The sequence below is a fragment of the Monodon monoceros genome, unplaced genomic scaffold, assembly GCF_005190385.1.
Source record: "Monodon monoceros isolate NGI ecotype Baffin Bay Population unplaced genomic scaffold, NGI_Narwhal_1 Super_Scaffold_20, whole genome shotgun sequence".
In the NCBI taxonomy this organism is placed as follows: domain Eukaryota; kingdom Metazoa; phylum Chordata; class Mammalia; order Artiodactyla; family Monodontidae; genus Monodon; species Monodon monoceros.
The window spans coordinates 110,295,140-110,312,328 of NW_021703777.1; the positions used below are offsets into that span (position 1 = coordinate 110,295,140).

Genomic DNA, 17,189 nt, shown 5'->3' on the forward strand with positions numbered 1-17,189 from the left:
TCATGGCTGTCTGAAGAGGAAAAATCTTGCCATACATCCAAAGTCTGAAAAGTACTGCTGTTCCAGTCATGTTATTTTATGTAATAACATACTCCAAATACAGTTACTCTACAAAAGTCAAAAGATGTCATCAGAAAATAAGGCCATTAGAGGATAAATGAATTATCAACAAAAAGAGGATTAGCATAGACATCCAGTTTAATGCTCTCAAATTCAAATCATTGGAATTGAATTTCTCATAACTTCATAAGGAATGGGTCTCTGAATACTAGCAAAAAATGAACTCTGAGCTAAGTACCAAACTAAAGTTTGTCTTAAATCTGGGTTTAAGGGTTTGTTGTGCAAGTAATCAGAAGAAATTATTCACTGGAATTTGTCAAACGTTATCCAGTTACCTCAACCAACGTTGAAATCAATTTAGTTTATTTGGACTAGCTTACCTGGTTGAAATCAACCTTATTTTCTAGTATAGTTGTGGTGACTAAAATAACTTTTATTCCAATATCTTATTCTTTTATAACTGTAAAATTGTTTGAAAGAATGAATCCCTGCTTTCTTTAGAACTACATGTGGTTTTAAAATACGCAGATTGAAAAAAAAACCCTTCTCTTAGAGGCAGTAATTAACAGGCTTCCCAATGAGAAAATTCTCTGATGTCTAACCATCATCCTTCATGCTGCAGGTTAAGCTACCTTTTTCTGATAAGTGTGTCTTCCTTGATGCAGCATGAAGCTACTTGAGGAGACACCTGAAGCTCAGTGCTGCCCACCTCAACTGATGGCACTGTTAACATTGCTTTACTCATCTCTCAGTATTTCTCTCGAGTAACTGTCTGTAATTAAATACGCTCATCAATAACAAGCAGAGGACCTCCTGGGCAAATCAGATTCCTCGTATGAACAGTCTTTATCTAGTCTGACAACACAAAGATAAAGCCAAAGTAAAAAAAATAGTTTATTTCAGAAGTAAATTTTGAATTGTGAAAAGAAATGACATGTATGGTAACAGATGATGTGATTTTTTTGCACTGTGTTGACTAGATTGGCAGCATCTAGAGTTTCTCATAAAAACGGGATAGAGCTGTAATCACATATTTAAGTGTGACAGATTTTAGATTTGAAGGATGAAAGGTAACTTCATACCACCAAAAGCAATTTAGGTTATGCCACGTTGACTGTGAAGTTAAACCTCAGGGTATCCTGAATGTTTGGGTAAGTTCACTGGTTTGTCATGAGTGAAAAAAAAATTAAACGCTTGTCTTATCCTTTTGAAGATGGAGAAGATACTGTTTTTCCAGACTAAACAATTATGGAATAATTATACCTTTTCATAGATTTCTGAAACTTTTGGATATAATGCTATCTTTCACAAAAAGGCACATTTTTATTCTATGCCATGCAGAGCAGTGGGTTTACTTATGATTGAATGATCTTTGTTTCCTGGCAGCGTGGGGAGACTGCACTGCACATGGCAGCCCGGGCGGGGCAGGTGGAAGTGGTCCGATGCCTCCTGAGAAATGGTGCCCTTGTCGATGCCAGAGCCAGGGTAGGTGCTGGTGCTTGCGGTTTTCTTCTGTTACGTGCATGAGTTCTATCCTTAAGAGATGCCGCTATTCTTCATCTCTTGATGTGGAAATGCCAAGGACTGTAAGTGAAAACATCAATTCAGTGATAGTTTTTCAGGCAAAAGTGAAATGGTACGGTAAATATACACAATGGAAAATGCACTTCAATTTCAGAAACACTAGCGTTTGAAAAAATAATACAATTTAGTATCTAAGAAATTTGGCATTGACTAACATTTTAATAAATTTTTTTTACCTATGAAAGCCCTTCCACATATATCTTCATTTTCATGAATTTTAACATTTTAACCTATATTATATAGATACTATATATATTAAAATTTATTTCTTACCACCAAAGCCAATCAAATTTCCATAGACATTCCTTACTAGTAACTTAAAGACAAACCATATTCAAAGTTTTAATGTTTCCCTTCATCTGTTTTACTTTCCTCATTTCTATAATGAGTTCTACTTTTCTTCTTACTTTGATTTTCCATATTTAGGCATTCTACCCTTCCACTATTCCAAAATAAATGAATTTTGGCCCAGGAGATTGTGTGATTGGATTCTCCTATTTCTGATTCCCACAACTTGACTTTTTTTCTTCTTCTTTTTAAAAAATGTCCCTTCCCAGTTGCTTTTTTCACCTTCTTCCTTTACACTGAATATTTTATCAATATCTTCTGTTTCCTTTTCCACGCTGTTTCATTAACTTTCACACTAGCACCTTTGGGATTCTCATGGAATATTTAAACACTTTCGCTTCTTTTTCAATATTTGATATATCTAAGCTAGAACTCACTTCACCTTGAATCCTACCGTAGTGAGTCCATTTTCAAAACGGTATTGTATTGGAATGAAAACATTCAGCTGGAAACATACAAATTGTCATTTCAGACAAGTCATTTCACTTCTGGGTCTTTATTATTAAAATATAAGGGTTGGACTTAGAAACCTTGAAACTCCTTTCCAGACTTCTTAACATTCTCTGACTCTATGAATTTTATAGCATTTTTTTCCACAGACCTTCATGCAGAATCCAGTGATACGTGGGCCGCCTTCATTACTCTAGTAGTTTTAATTTTTTTCTGCCTTTCTATCCATTGTACAAGTAGTGTAATTTATGTTCTTTGGTACTCATCATTGGCTTTCCAGACTTCTTAACATTCTCTGACTCTATGAATTTTATAGCATTTTTTTCCACAGACCTTCATGCAGAATCCAGTGATACATGGGCAGCCTTCATTACTTTAGTAGTTTTGATTTTTTTCTGCCTTTCTATCCATTGTACAAGTAGTGTAATTTATGTTCTTTGGTACTCATCATTGGCATTTTATGCTCTTATATATTGAATGCTTTTGTTATTCAAACTCTCTTCTTCCCTGCCTTGACATTTTTCTTGTTTCCCTTCCCCACCCCCTTAAAGACTATTTTTTAAAAGCAGTTTTAGTTCCACAGCACAATTGAAAGGAAGGTGCAGAGGCTTCCCATAGGCCCCCTGACCCCATAGTCTTTCCAGTTATGAGCATTCCCCACCAGAGTGGTACATTGGTTGTGAGTGACGAACCTACATTGATACATCATTATTCCCCCAAGCACCTAGTTTACGTTAGGATTCACGCTAGGTGTTGTACATTCTATGGGTTTGGACAAACATATAATAACATGTATCGATCCTTATAGTATCATATAGAGTAGTTTCACTGCCCTAAAAATCCTCTGTGCTCTGCCTAGCCTCATTTCCTTTTAAGTTTACCTGGCAATTCAGCTGTTAAAAAAAATTTATGGTCCGTCAATGCGCTCTGAATATCTTGAACTTCATTAATTTTACCAGAAATTGTGGTCGTGTTCCTGGTAAATATTTTGTAATCCATACTTAATAATAAAAGGGTTTCTCATGAATCCCTCTTAATATAAAATAAAACTTAATAGTTTGTAGTCAAATTCCCACATGCATGCACTTCTGAAAACTCCCTCTCTTAACCGAATACCATTGCTCTACAATTCACTCTCTTCCAAAGGGGAGATAGTTAAAATTATACCTAGTACTACACTGATCTCCAAGGTCAAGATCTCTGGGTAGTCTGTGTTCTTCTCTATCAGGTGTAGAAATAATACCTCATGGTTATATAGTCATGGGGCTAAGTCATATTTATGCCTACTCCCAATATATAATGAAAGAAAAGTCATATCATCACAATAATATCTCTCAGTTAAAAGTGCAAGCAGCATTCTCTATTCACCAGTCAAGAGCATAAGACATATTTTGCTGTACAGACTGGAAGGCCGGGGCTGCAGTGGCATAAGTTCCTGGGTCAGCCAATGTGCTTGTCCCCAGGGTCCTGCCCTCAGGAAGGTCCTTTCTTGTCCAACGTCCTCCATGGACATAGCTGAGAGGGCCGCTGGGACCTGCCCTTTTAGGAGTTCTCTTGCTTTAGGTGCCCGTATTCTGTTGGCACAATACAGGGGCCTGGCATGTGCTTTAGGGATTGAGCAATCACAGGGCCCCTAGTCTTAAACTCACTTGAAACTTAACTCACTTAAAACTTTAGTTAACTGCTGGTATATATGGTTCCTGGGAATCCTGTTAGCTAGTAACTTATAGCAGAAATTTTATCAAACATTTGAACCCTGTCCCAGCCTTTGCTATTTCTGTCTTTTGGTAAAAGGAGTTGGGGCTCAGCAAGTTTCCCTAATTTTGGAAACTAGCAGTGATGGTAAGGCAGAGCTCACGTCTTCCTGGATCAGGCTGTATCACTGTCAGTGATGCTTTATGGTGAGAGAATTATTGCCCCTTATATTTGGAAGAGGTCTAGAGGATCAAGCTGCCCACATTTTTTTCTTTAGCTCTTCCCACGAATATTATCTTCTGTGATTTCCCAATTCTTTGCCTTGGATTGAATTAGCTTTAGCTTGGGGTGGCAAATTCAACTTTTGCAATTCTACAGGGAAACAATTACCCAAGCCTCCAAGGTCTTATAATCTCTGATTACAGGTGGAAAGACTTTCTTATCAAATTTGTAGGTTCTTCCCTTTTCCACTTTCAGATAGGAGCGTACCAAAAGTTGAAGAAAATGGGCAAAACAGCTTATTTCTTAACTTCCTTTTTTTGAGAAAAACAAGTACCTTAATGCTCTGAGAACCAAGAGGCACTGATCGATAATTTAACCAGTTACTTGGCCACCACCAGTCAAGGACTGCTGCTTCTCAGCTATGGATTAAGGGGTCACCATTGCCCTAACGCTCCCCCTCGCTCACTGAAAACACATGTTAGAGTGTGTCACTTGTAATACCCACCTCAATCAAATTCTGCTGGGCAGAAGTCCAAGCAGGAAACCCAGAAACAACAGATGTTCATGATAGCTCTCCTCAAGTTCTTTGGTCTTTGATTGTGTTTTGCTGTCCATTTATTTTTGTAACTTTTAATTCTCTCCATTCCTCTCTTTTCTCCTCTGTATTTCAGAGAAAGTTGTATCTTTCACGTGTTGTCTGTCTCCCTTCCTATTGAGAGACCTCTTGTCCTGTTAGTTTTCTTAGAGGCCATCATATTGTATCTCTTTCTGTGGAAGGAATAGACAAAGAAATGTCTTTAGAATCCAATGCCTGAATTCAAGTTCTGTTTTCATAGCTGCGTAACCTTGGACAGTCCCGGAAAGCTCATTTAATTCCTCTTAATCTCTTTTCACTGGAAAATGGTTGAATAATATATGTTACGCCTTCCTTTCAGGTCTAAGTATAGGACTTGTCAGGTATGCATCATACATGAAAGAAGTTTATAAGGTGCAAATTTTTCTAAAATTCCAATTCTATTGCTAAAATAATTGTACTATTACTGTTTATTATTTAGTTCTTACCACCCTGAAAGGCATACAGTGCTATTTCATCTCTTCCTGTACCTTCCACTTAATACTTTTTTCCTTATAACTTTAAGATAAAGTGCATTTATTTGAACAGTTCTCCCTATTCTGTTCTACCTTCTCCATTCATTCTTAGCCCTGGAAGTTGGCCCAGCTTTTCCTTTCTCACCTTTGTTATGACATGCCCTTGGGCAGATTATAGAGATATACCTCTTTTCATCACTAAGGTTACACACAATTTTCTTTTATCAAGACAGTGGTTTGGCCTCGTTTTCTTAACACTGAAAACATTTTCCTGACCACACATTAGAGTCAGGTGATTTCTTAAGCCTTCTCCAGCGTGTCCTTCCTGTCCCTTATACCAGCTGCCTCCTCTCCCTGTTTTTAAATGAGAAGCACTTGGCAAATACTTAACCCCATTTGCTCCTCGCCAGGCTTCCATTTCATCTTTGAAGCCCTGGATGTAAGTCCCAGACCCATCTGCAACGTTTCCTGGAACAACATCTTTTTAAATCAGATTGCAACATCTTCTTTATCCACAGTCTCTCCTTGAAGAAAATAACCAGCATTTGTATCCTTGGCTTGCTGAGTGGAGTAAGAACAAAGTTTTCCCAGCATCCCTCTTTTTTTTTTCCTCTTGATACAGTTCCCAGAATAAATACTGTCTCTTAGTGAAAGCTTTTGGATGAGAATCTAGGTCTTAGGGCTTCTGGACTAGATTTCTTTCTTATTCAGAACCATGAGCTGGTTTATATTTAAACATAAGTGAAGGCTGAGGCCTTAATGAGTTGAGAAACATTTTGGCATGCCCAGAAAACAGTGACCAAGTTCATGGAAATATCTACTTTTTAAAAAATTGAAGGAAGATTTTGTGACCAAACAGGTCATTCTATATAACAAGATATAAATTGTAGTCAGAGTAGCAGTAATTTCCTTTTGGGTGGGTTCCTGGAGATTCCAAGAAGACATCATGAAACATCTGAGTGAAATGTATTACTAGTGACGTTTGGTCTGTCCTGGCACTAACTTTTTACTTGATCTGAGTTGTAGGAGGAACAGACGCCTTTGCATATTGCCTCTCGCCTGGGTAAGACAGAAATTGTTCAGCTGCTTCTACAACATATGGCTCACCCAGATGCGGCCACTACAAATGGGTACACACCACTGCACATCTCTGCCAGGGAAGGCCAGGTAGACGTGGCATCAGTCCTGCTGGAAGCAGGAGCCGCCCACTCCTTAGCTACCAAGGTAAGAAGAATGGTTTCATGCTGGCACGGACCAGGAGCAATCCCAAATCATAGAGTGTCAAGAAAGGTAGATCTCCTGTAGGCCTCCGACTTCTTCCTCTTTGAATGTTTTAGATTCATTTTCTAAATGACCAAGGGGGGTTGTGAGATTGCATATAATATCTTCAAAAGGAGGGCTGGATTCTCTTCTTCCAATTAATGCCGGTGTTGTTTCTAGAACTTTATTATTATTATTATGACTTGGCCACGCTGTGTGGCTTGTGGGATCTTAGTTCCCTGACCAGGGATCGAACCCGGGCCCCCTACAGTGGAAGCACAGAGTCCTAACCACTGGACCACCAGGGAATTCCCTCTAGAACTTTAATTAAGATGACTTCCATAAAGCAAGTGTTATTTTCTCTTTACTTTCCATGATAAAAATCTATAATATATTCCCATGAATATATTATAGAAAAAAAATACAATTCCCAAATACATTGCGCTAGTATTACTACTGAGGAAGATAATGTTGCATTAGATTGGCAATACTGTATTTGTTGAGTTTTAGTACTACGTTCACTTCACATAATCTTGCATTTTTCCATCCCTGGTGTCAGCTATTACGCCCTTTCTGCTCCCTACACTTTACCAGCTACACAGTGTCTAAACAGAACTGGGCTGGAGAGTCACACTTTATTAGTTGTATTAGTTGTCATCTAACAAAGAATTTTACTTATGTTCAAAGTTTTGAACTAGGGCAGAGTAATTTTATCTCCACTTGATGCATTATATTTGCGATCCCCTCTTTGGACATGACTTAGAATAAAACACAAACACAGCTAGTTGGAGCAAAAGAAATTGGACTAGTACAGAAGAGAAGAAGAATGAGACAGATTACAGCCTACAACAAGTGAATTATTCACAGGGCAAAATAATTCCCACAAATACAACAGTGATTCAGATTACTAAGGAACGGGCACAAATACTGCATCTGGGGGAGAAGGGAGTTTGCAAGTACGAACTGAAGTACTGTGGTGGCATCTGTCCTCTTAGAGGTAGGAACAGCCTGCTGGCTGTTACGACTTACCTGGTTGCCTATGGCTGTAAAACATGCTTTGATGTAAGAAGTTGGTAATTATTCAAATGCTGAAATCAGAAGAGTTGAAAGGATTTTTAAAATATTTTTTTTAAAAAATCATAAACTAAACAACAAACATAGAGTTGATCCTTAAACAATGAGAGGGTTAGGGGCGCCCACCCTTCACACAGTTGAAAATCCTCATATAACTTATAGTCTGTCCTCATATCCACAGTTCTTCTGTATCTTGGGTTCCTCATATCCATGGTTCCACATCCTTGGATTCAACTAACTGCAGACTGTGTAGTACTGTAGTATTTCCTATTGAAAAAAATCCACATATAAATGGACCTTCACAGTTCAAACCTGTGTTCAAGGGGCAACTGTGTAATGATAATAGTAATAATAACCCAAGAGAGACTGGGTGATTGTCTCATCAGATGAAGGTAATAAATAAATGAAATTTAGATATATAAAATACAGAAATAGGGAATAAAACATAATCCCTTGTCTTCCAAAGATTTTTAGAATTAAAAATATATCTAAAGCAATAGTAAATTAGGACAGTTAAATGGAAGAAACTATTAAACAAAACAGTTCCACAGTGGAACTGACTGGGGTTCTGAAGGGTAGCTGTCTCATCATCAATAAAGCTATTTAAGTGTTGATAAATATCAGAGGGTAAATGAAATCCTGATGAGATTAACATAGGGGAAGAAGGAAGACATGTGATTCGCGAGATGCTTCCCGACCACTATTTTGTGATTCTGCAGTAAAGATTCTATGTAGTTTTGCCTAAAAATAGTTTCCAAATTTATAAAGGGGCTGGACTGCTATTCCAGCAAGACTTTAAGGATAAGGAGTTTAATTTTTCTTTCTTACCACATGGCTTGTCTCAGGGAACTCGACTTCATCCTGAGTGTCACTCCGGTCATTGTGTGGATTGAGTTAGAGGGAAGAGAGCATTAACAACAAATGTTGGCTTAAATGGACTTCCTATATTTGCCCCACACTTGGAAAAAGCAGAAGGTTTACTCTCCTCCAAGGACTTCTTAGTACCTAATGTTGAAAAAAGAGCAAAAAGAAAAATGACATCTTAGCTAAAAATAATTTGTGTAGTGACACTGTGAAAAAGCAGTATTGCTTCTTGAGGAATATTCTGTATTCTGATGAAGGCTTAAATGGTTTGAAGGATAAGCCCTATCTTAGACCACTTAACCCAGGCATGTTTGCTGTGTGTGTTTTGCAAGCCCAGGTCAGCTTTAGAATTCTCCCACTCCCAATATAGTGCCAGAAGAACATGTGATTAGACTGTCTGGCCAAGAGGATGGATTTGAGATCATGGTGTAGGAACTGTGCCATCCTTGAGATCTGAGTCCAGGGACCTAGCTGTATTTGTAACACACTGCTAATTACAGAGAGTGACATTGGTTAGGCACACAAGACATTGAATCTGTACGTGTAAACATGTGTAGGAGAGCAGCAGTTTAAAAGTTTGATGTTAATCAGCTCAACATCCTGCCAGAAGTAGAGTGTATTTTCCGAAAGGAATTGGTCTTATATAAAGTATGGGTCTCTTGAGACAAGGGATAAAAGTCAGGATGAGAGGTGCTTTTTAAACGGTGAACTGTTTTTGTTCTGTCCACCATTTTATCTTGCTATTTCTGCAGAAAATGCAATCAACTGAATCACAGATAATTTTTTTTTAATCATTGCTGCTGAAATACCCTAAACCTTAAATAAAGAAATTTGGAATTCAGGTATTATAAAAAGGATAGGAAAAACGAGAAGGCCTGGACAGGAGGTACTACTGTCTCAATCCTATTAATTTTAGAGGCAAGAAAAAGACAGGGTTTGTTTTTTTTTTTTCACTCACAAATCAGAGCCATTTTACTGACACATAAATTCCAAGCCTAGAACGTCAAATTTCAGTCTCTAAGCCCTAAAAATAAAATTTCTTTTGTTCAGTCTGTCAAGCCAAACTCTTGCTTGTTAAACTTTATTCTTTGTCCTAGTCCTTGTTTATGGCTAACATTTAACACTCCCAGTATTTTTCCCAAATGGAGAATCAACGTAAGTTTGCTTAATATGTTAACCAGTAAAAAAAGATTTTGTTAGCCGTCACAAAGAAAACTGCTACATTTTACTTTTGTACTTCACATTTTCAGAAGGGTTTCACACCCTTGCACGTAGCAGCCAAGTATGGAAGCCTGGATGTGGCAAAACTCCTCTTACAACGCCGTGCTGCTGCAGATTCTGCAGGGAAGGTAAAAGTTTTCAAGCATATATGTTTGTTATATAACTCGGTCAAGTTGGAAGCTTGGGAGATCTGCATTTCAAGATATTTTGCTCACTCTTCTTAAAGGAATATGAATGTAACGGATGAAACTATACCAAATAGATATGATGGCGGTGTCCATGACCTGCCCACATATACACTGATTCAGAAGGTGTTTAAAAGAGCTGTGCCTCAAATGTGTGTTCCTGTCACAACAGGGCCCAGAACTTCTCTATGTTAAGAAGAATCCTTGGAATGTTAACGTAATAATCCTTACATGGCATTTTAGACTTTTAATTATGGTGGAATCAAGATGCCCTGTGCTAACTGAAAGCTCAACGTATCATTTTCAGTTTTAGTTACGTTTCTAATAAGAAAATCATGAGGTATTTATTTTTATGTTTTCCTATTGACTATATTAATTAATTAACATGGACTTAATCGATACCAGTTTCCTTGCATCCTGGCAGCTTCAGGGCCTCTAATGCTAATTTATTAATACTGAAACTTCAACACACCCATTACAGAATGGCCTTACCCCGCTCCATGTTGCTGCTCATTATGACAACCAGAAGGTGGCGCTGCTGTTACTGGAGAAGGGTGCTTCCCCTCATGCCACTGCCAAGGTGAGGACCACAGAAAGGATTTACAGACTGTAGGGTGTAACTCTAATCTGACTGGACATGGGAATTGTTTTTTAAGCACATGGTGCTGATATAACTGTAACCAGTCCTCGCAATAGTAGCTTTTGGTATTGTCCTTTTTTTTTTTATTCCCCCTACAGTTTGCTTCCACAAAGCCTTTTAAGATTTTTTTTTTTTTTTTTTTTTTTTTTTTTTTGGTTCGCGGGGCTCTCCCTTTTTTGGCCTCTCCCGTTGTGGAGCACAGGCTCCGGACGCGCAGGCTCAGCGGCCATGGCTTACGGGCCCAGCCGCTCCGCAGCATGTGGAATCTTCCCGGACCGGGGCACAAACCCACGTCCCCTGCATCGGCAGGCGGACTCTCAACCACTGCGCCACCAGGGAAGCCCAAAGCCTTTTAAGATTTTTTACAAGTCAGCAAATACTAAGGGGACGTCCCCAGGAACCAATAAAGATGACTCTGATTCCCAACACTCAGTGTTTTAGACACAGAAGTATGACTTCTGAGAAATTAAATGTAAGAAAGGCAGTTCAGGTTTTCCCTTCTCTCGTATAAACAGAATGTCGTGATACACCTACCCTTTTATTCACTCATTCCTCCTGACTTCAAATTTTTCACTGTGCTCTATATGAAAGACTCTTTGTTTTTTACATGTTTCATTCGTGTTAACTATAGCATACATCCTTCCAAGTTCCTAGGCTAGAAATGCATTTTGGGGGTATGTGTAGCACCAACTCATAAAATAGCTCCAACTAAGACTTAAACCTTTGGACAGAGTGTTTCCCACCATTTGAGCTGCCTCTTTATTACACTGAAAATATACATAAATGTCATATAACAGATAAAGTCATCACTGTATCTTTCATTTATTCATTCAGTAAATATATATTGAGAAGATGTCATAGTTTATTTAAAAAGAAAAATATTTCTTGTGGTGGGAAAATATTCATGCTATGTTAGATGACATAATAAAGCAACAACTATTACCACTTACATGCCAAACACTGTGCCTAGCATTTTACATGCAATATCTCATTTAATCTCATAATAATCCCATGAGATTGGTATTATAATGATTTCTATTCTATAGATGAGGAAGTGAGATTTAAATAGGTTACTTTGTACGTCCAAAGTCACATGACTACTAATTGACAGAGCTAGGATTTGACCTCAGACAATCTGACTTTAGAGGCAGCACTCTTAACCACTAGGTCTACTGCATCCCAAAGCAGTAGAGGAGAATTATTCCACTTCTATTATATAACTATGTACATATATGCTCACATGTCTATTTAAATTATACACATTATACATATATAATAAAATAGAATACTCTATGTGAAAGTATATTTTGTATATAAACAAATTATATATAATAAACTATTATATATGTATAACTTTGTACCCATACCTATATATAGATCTATATATGTATGTATATATACACACATACACATATTTTATTGCTACAAATATACGGCTTATAATAAAATATTTAAACTGTCAAAAGAGCAGGACAAATTTTTTTATTGCACATACCATTCTTATTTCTTTACAACCCTTTCTCTGTAATCTCATCAATCATGCATTTGTTTTATGTCTTTCTTCCTACTAGATTATAAACTACTTGAGGACATTAATCATGTTATATTCATATTTGCATATCTCTGAGGTGTCTCATTCAGTATTATGTGGGTTCTCAATAAATTTGAAGGAAGAATGAAGACTGAGCGACTATTCCAATGGAATAAAAAAAAATGCTCATTTAACATGCCAGTATTGTTTTCATTAACTTTCTAGGCTGACCATTTTGAACAAAGATATGACTTTATCAACACCAAATACAACACATATGTATAAAGAAGGGATTGTAGTAAAACTATAAAACACGTGTTCTCCTCCCACAATGGGCTCTCAATGTACCAGGGAGAGAAGACCTAACTTATAAAATAACGTGTATGGTTCTTCTAAAGAGACACATGTACCCATGATCTCCAGCCTCTATAGAGTGTGGTCCTTACTCTTTGGCACACGTGAGCAAAGTCCAGAATACTAGGGAGAGCATCCTCTACTCTAGGGTCCACAGCAGGGGGGCTTCAGGAGGCTCCTCTAGTATCTTCCACTCATCTGACCTCGCCTGTCAATCAGCATGAGTCCTGTAGCTCGGGGGCCGTTCCGAGAGGCTGCCAGTTGGTTGGACCCCACCCCTAACTCCACTTTTGACACTCTATTCACTAGAGTTCCCCACCCCACCTCTCAACACACATGGTCCCTTGGACCCTAGAACCTCTTTGCTTCTTTCTACCAAAATCCGGAATCTTTTCTTAGTCTTCATCGGGTTTTGCTGTTGTTATTGTTATTTGGTTCCAAAAACTTTGACTCTACGTGGAGTTAGGAGGGTTCTTCAGACTTGCAGGTTGGGTATCTGCTGGTCAGTCAGACCTCTTATGTTATTAAAAATTTGCCACTCTCTTTGATGATCTCTTATGTTGTTATGTTAAAACCTCCCTGTCCTTCTCCACGTAGGTCTCTGACTTTACCTAAACTTGGTAGGTTTACTGATTCTTTGCTTAACCTTGGTAAAGCCTGTGCTGCAGAAATAGGGGGAGTTGGGGCTGAAGAAAGTCCACCGTAGCCAAAAAAGTGTTTAAACTTATAGGTTCCACAAAAATCTATGCGCCCTTTTATTCAACAGAGCCCACAGTCCAAGTGCAATGTTCTAGAGGACGTGGAACATCAAGGACCTATGAAAGGACTTCCAAGAAGAGCTGCTGAATTTCTTGAGCAGCTTAGAGGGAAATATTCATCTGAACTGAAAGATGCTTATTTTGGCTTGGAGAAGGAAGACAGAGTAGATAGATAATGTAGGGACGTTTGAAGATCAAGGTTTCATGACAACACATAAGGGCATTTAAATTCTCAAAACTCCTTTGTATTTTTTTGGTACCCTTTGCAGTTAGACTTCAGGAATTCCCATGACCTAAAATTCTTCTTAGAGTTTCAAAAGAAGCCCTTGATCAATATGCAGTCTTTCCCTTCAGCATGCCACAGTTAGTGGCAAAGCCACTGTTTTTCATTTCTATCACGCATTTTTCATGGAAAATTCTACCTGACTTGATAAAGAAAAGGAAAGGAAACAATACAGGTTCCAGACTTACACTTGTTCCAGGGTTTTGTTTGTTTGTTCTTTTAACTAAGTATGGGGTTTAAAGTTTGGCTGTTGTAAACGAAGTATGAGTTCCTCTGGTCCTCTCCACAAACTCCCACATAAAACTAGTAGCCTCTTATTGCTACTTTTGAGCAGTTTGTAGAGATGAAGGGGGGGATCCAGGATTTTAACTGACCACCTAATAGGATTAATTAATTAATTAACCTAATAGGATTAATAGAAGCCTATTTTATTAATATCTTTTTCACCAGAATGCAGCCCCTTAAGGACAGGGATCAGGTCTTGTCCACCTCTATATCCCCACACCTAGCACACTGACCAGCACACGCTAGGTACCTACTAAATAGCTGTTGAATGAGTAAAAAGTACAACCCAACCCGAAGCACATTAGTAGGAATGTTATAACAAGACCATAGACATCCATTTTACTCTCTTCTATTAAAACCATGTGTGAAATGTAGTATTCAGTTCCAGGCAACACAATTCAAGAGCTATATCGACAAACTAGAATCAGTCCAGAGCAGGTCACCCTTAATGGAGAGAGCTCTAGAAATGGGGCTTCTGTCAGGAATAGTTGAAGGATTGGGAAATTTAGCCTGGAAAACTGAAGACTAAAGGGAGATATGAAAACCATCACCAGGTATTTAAAGGACGGTCATACAGAAGAGGAATCTGGTTTATTGCTCTTCAGGGGCAGCATTATGAGGGGGAGATTTTAAGCTTTGGGGCATTTGTGTCTATATCTGTCTTACATGTAAGTAGAATGGGGTGCCTTGTGACATGGGTTGCAAAGATTTGGGTGTTGTTGGATGGAAACTTATGATGGGCAAGAATTTGGATTTAGTATAAATGCACTTTGAACTTTTCTGTTGATTAGAGATTCTTATTTCCTTCAGACATATATCATGGCAGTTGCTAAGCTTACAAATTACATGTGTTTTATCTTTACTTTTTTAGAATGGCTATACTCCTTTACATATTGCTGCCAAGAAGAATCAAATGCAGATAGCTTCCACACTCCTGAACTATGGAGCAGAGACGAACATTGTGACAAAGCAAGGAGTCACTCCACTCCATCTGGCCTCGCAAGAGGGGCACACAGATATGGTCACCTTGCTTCTGGATAAGGGAGCAAATATCCACATGTCAACCAAGGTATTCCGGTTTTGCCTCTTGCTTTAGTGAAGAGTCTTCTGAATGAATGTAAATAGAAACCAATCTAAGATAATTTGGAACAAAAAGGGGGCAGGTTTGAAAGAGAAACAAGAATATCTCATAGAATTCAAGTGTAGCAAAGGAGTCAAGCCTCATGAGGGACCGGAAGATCACAGGGAAGCAGGAGTGAGGCTCACAGACTCTGCCTGTAGGGCTGCATGTTTGTATCTCGACTTTTCCCGACAAGTCAGTTTCATGTGCCTCTCTCTGTGGATCTGCTTCCTGTGCGTCTCTGTGTATGTGACCAAAGAGGCTACCCTATAGCTGCCAATAGTCAGCATCGCTGCAATTCAAGCAGTCAGTCCAGATTGCCATGGTACCTGCTGGTCCTAATTCCAAATTCCAGAGAGGGAGAGAGGTGGCAGTTTCGTCTGGGTTCCGGCCCAAGCAATTGCTTCTAAGCTGCTGGTCTGTGCCCATGACCTAAGTCATTTTCAGCTGGGCTGAGCTTCCGAGACACCTGTTGGTTGGGAGCAGGGAACTCAGTAAAATAAAGATTTCTGAGCCAGCTTCAGTTGAGCCTAGCTTGGCTGGTTGTTGTGGAGGTGGTCAGATAAAGCACCTGTCCAGAGAATAGCCTTTGTGGACAGCATATTAGCTCTAATAGAGTAATAGTTAGGGACATATCAGAAAAAGAGATTTTTCAAATATTCAAATATTTAGATTTTTACAAGTACATGTCAGCCTCTCTCCATATATAGCTATACCCCTATCTATCTTATCTATATCTATCTATATCTGTATCTATATCTATATATTTATATCTATATATACTTCTATTGGAGCCAGCTGCTGAGAAACAAAAAATTGGAGCCTGTATTTATAAGTTAGCTCATCAGTTAGATCTCCTAATACTTTTTTGTAACACGTGGTGTGGGTTTAGTGAAAATTAAGTCTCTTAGGATTTTCCACAAATATACAAATAAGATGTTTTCTACATCTCACTGTTGAATTAATTAGTACTTTTGGAGACTCAGTTGTAAGTTGGTCTTAATAACATTTGTAAATAGGTCGTGTAGCTTATGTCCTTTAGAAAGAGCTGTGAAAAAGACAGGCTGTCTTGAATGCCTCTAGAGCCCTATTCTGTGTCTTTATCACTCAGAAGTGTTCCAGTACATCCCTTGCCCTTACGCACTTCTCTCTTCTCTATCGAAAGGCCTCTGAGACCCTTTTTTAAAGGATGGTGAGACTAGTTACACGGTTAGCCCTCCAAAAGATATTTGCATTTTAACAAGAATGAACATGATGAAGCCTTATGGTGAAATTCAGTGTGTCAGACAGTCATTAAAGTCCCGGGCATGGATTTCCTTGTGGTCGTTAAAATCATGCCTCTCAGGTGGTCTTTTACCCCACTGGGGATAGTCTCACCATGAAACCAGTAGTAGAATATTTCATTTAACATCAGTATACAAATGAGTCATGTAAGTGTTTATTGTCCATTAAAAACAAATCTTCATTAAAAAATAAACACAAGAAATCCGTAAACAAATCAGGCAAAATTTTAAGTAGAATGGAAATTCTAGACATTTCATGAAACTGATCACACAGTACTTCTGATGGTGTAATTTTTAATTCATAAAAATTATAGATACATATCTGGAATCAGTTCACTATGTTCTCCCTGATAGTATTCTTCTAAACATATTACTTCCTTTGAGAGAATTTTAGCAGTCAATCAGCAAATATTTAATGAGTATTTTTGAATATTTTCTCCACTCAGCAATGGAGAAAAACATTCAATTTGAATCACAAAGTATTTATGTTATCTTTATAACAATGATTTCAACATTGGGTGGTGTCTTAAAGACAAAGGCATGATGTACTGATATTTGCTACTAGAGTGAAATGTTAGTACATATGTTAAGATATATCTGAATAACAATATAATATATAAAAATATAACCCTGGCTTTTGGTTGGTATTATTTATAATTATACATTATAATAATTAATAAATAAGTTATATATGAAATAAATAAATTATAAGATAATGCAACCGTGAAAGTATCTCAGGTAATAAGCAAAGCCGATAATAAATTCTCCTGTTTTTGTAAATTACATATATGCTTTTTCTACTTAAGACTAGCTAAAATCAGTAATTTCATATTCTCTAAATGATTTCTCAGTAAGAACTGTAATATAGAAATGATATTACATT

At 37.9% G+C, this 17,189-nt stretch overlaps 1 protein-coding gene across 11 annotated transcripts in view; it reads left to right on the plus strand.

The window, feature by feature from the left end:
- ANK2 (ankyrin 2) overlaps positions 1–17,189 on the plus strand; it is a 272,366-nt gene that overhangs the window by 145,342 nt on the left and 109,835 nt on the right. For all 11 annotated transcript variants that reach the window (XM_029235234.1, XM_029235242.1, XM_029235243.1 and 8 more), the window contains exons 13-17: positions 1,447–1,545; positions 6,475–6,672; positions 9,897–9,995; positions 10,534–10,632; positions 14,775–14,972. In XM_029235234.1, coding sequence (XP_029091067.1) covers positions 1,447–1,545; positions 6,475–6,672; positions 9,897–9,995; positions 10,534–10,632; positions 14,775–14,972 — 693 coding nt within the window. The remainder of the gene's footprint in view (positions 1–1,446; positions 1,546–6,474; positions 6,673–9,896; positions 9,996–10,533; positions 10,633–14,774; positions 14,973–17,189) is intronic.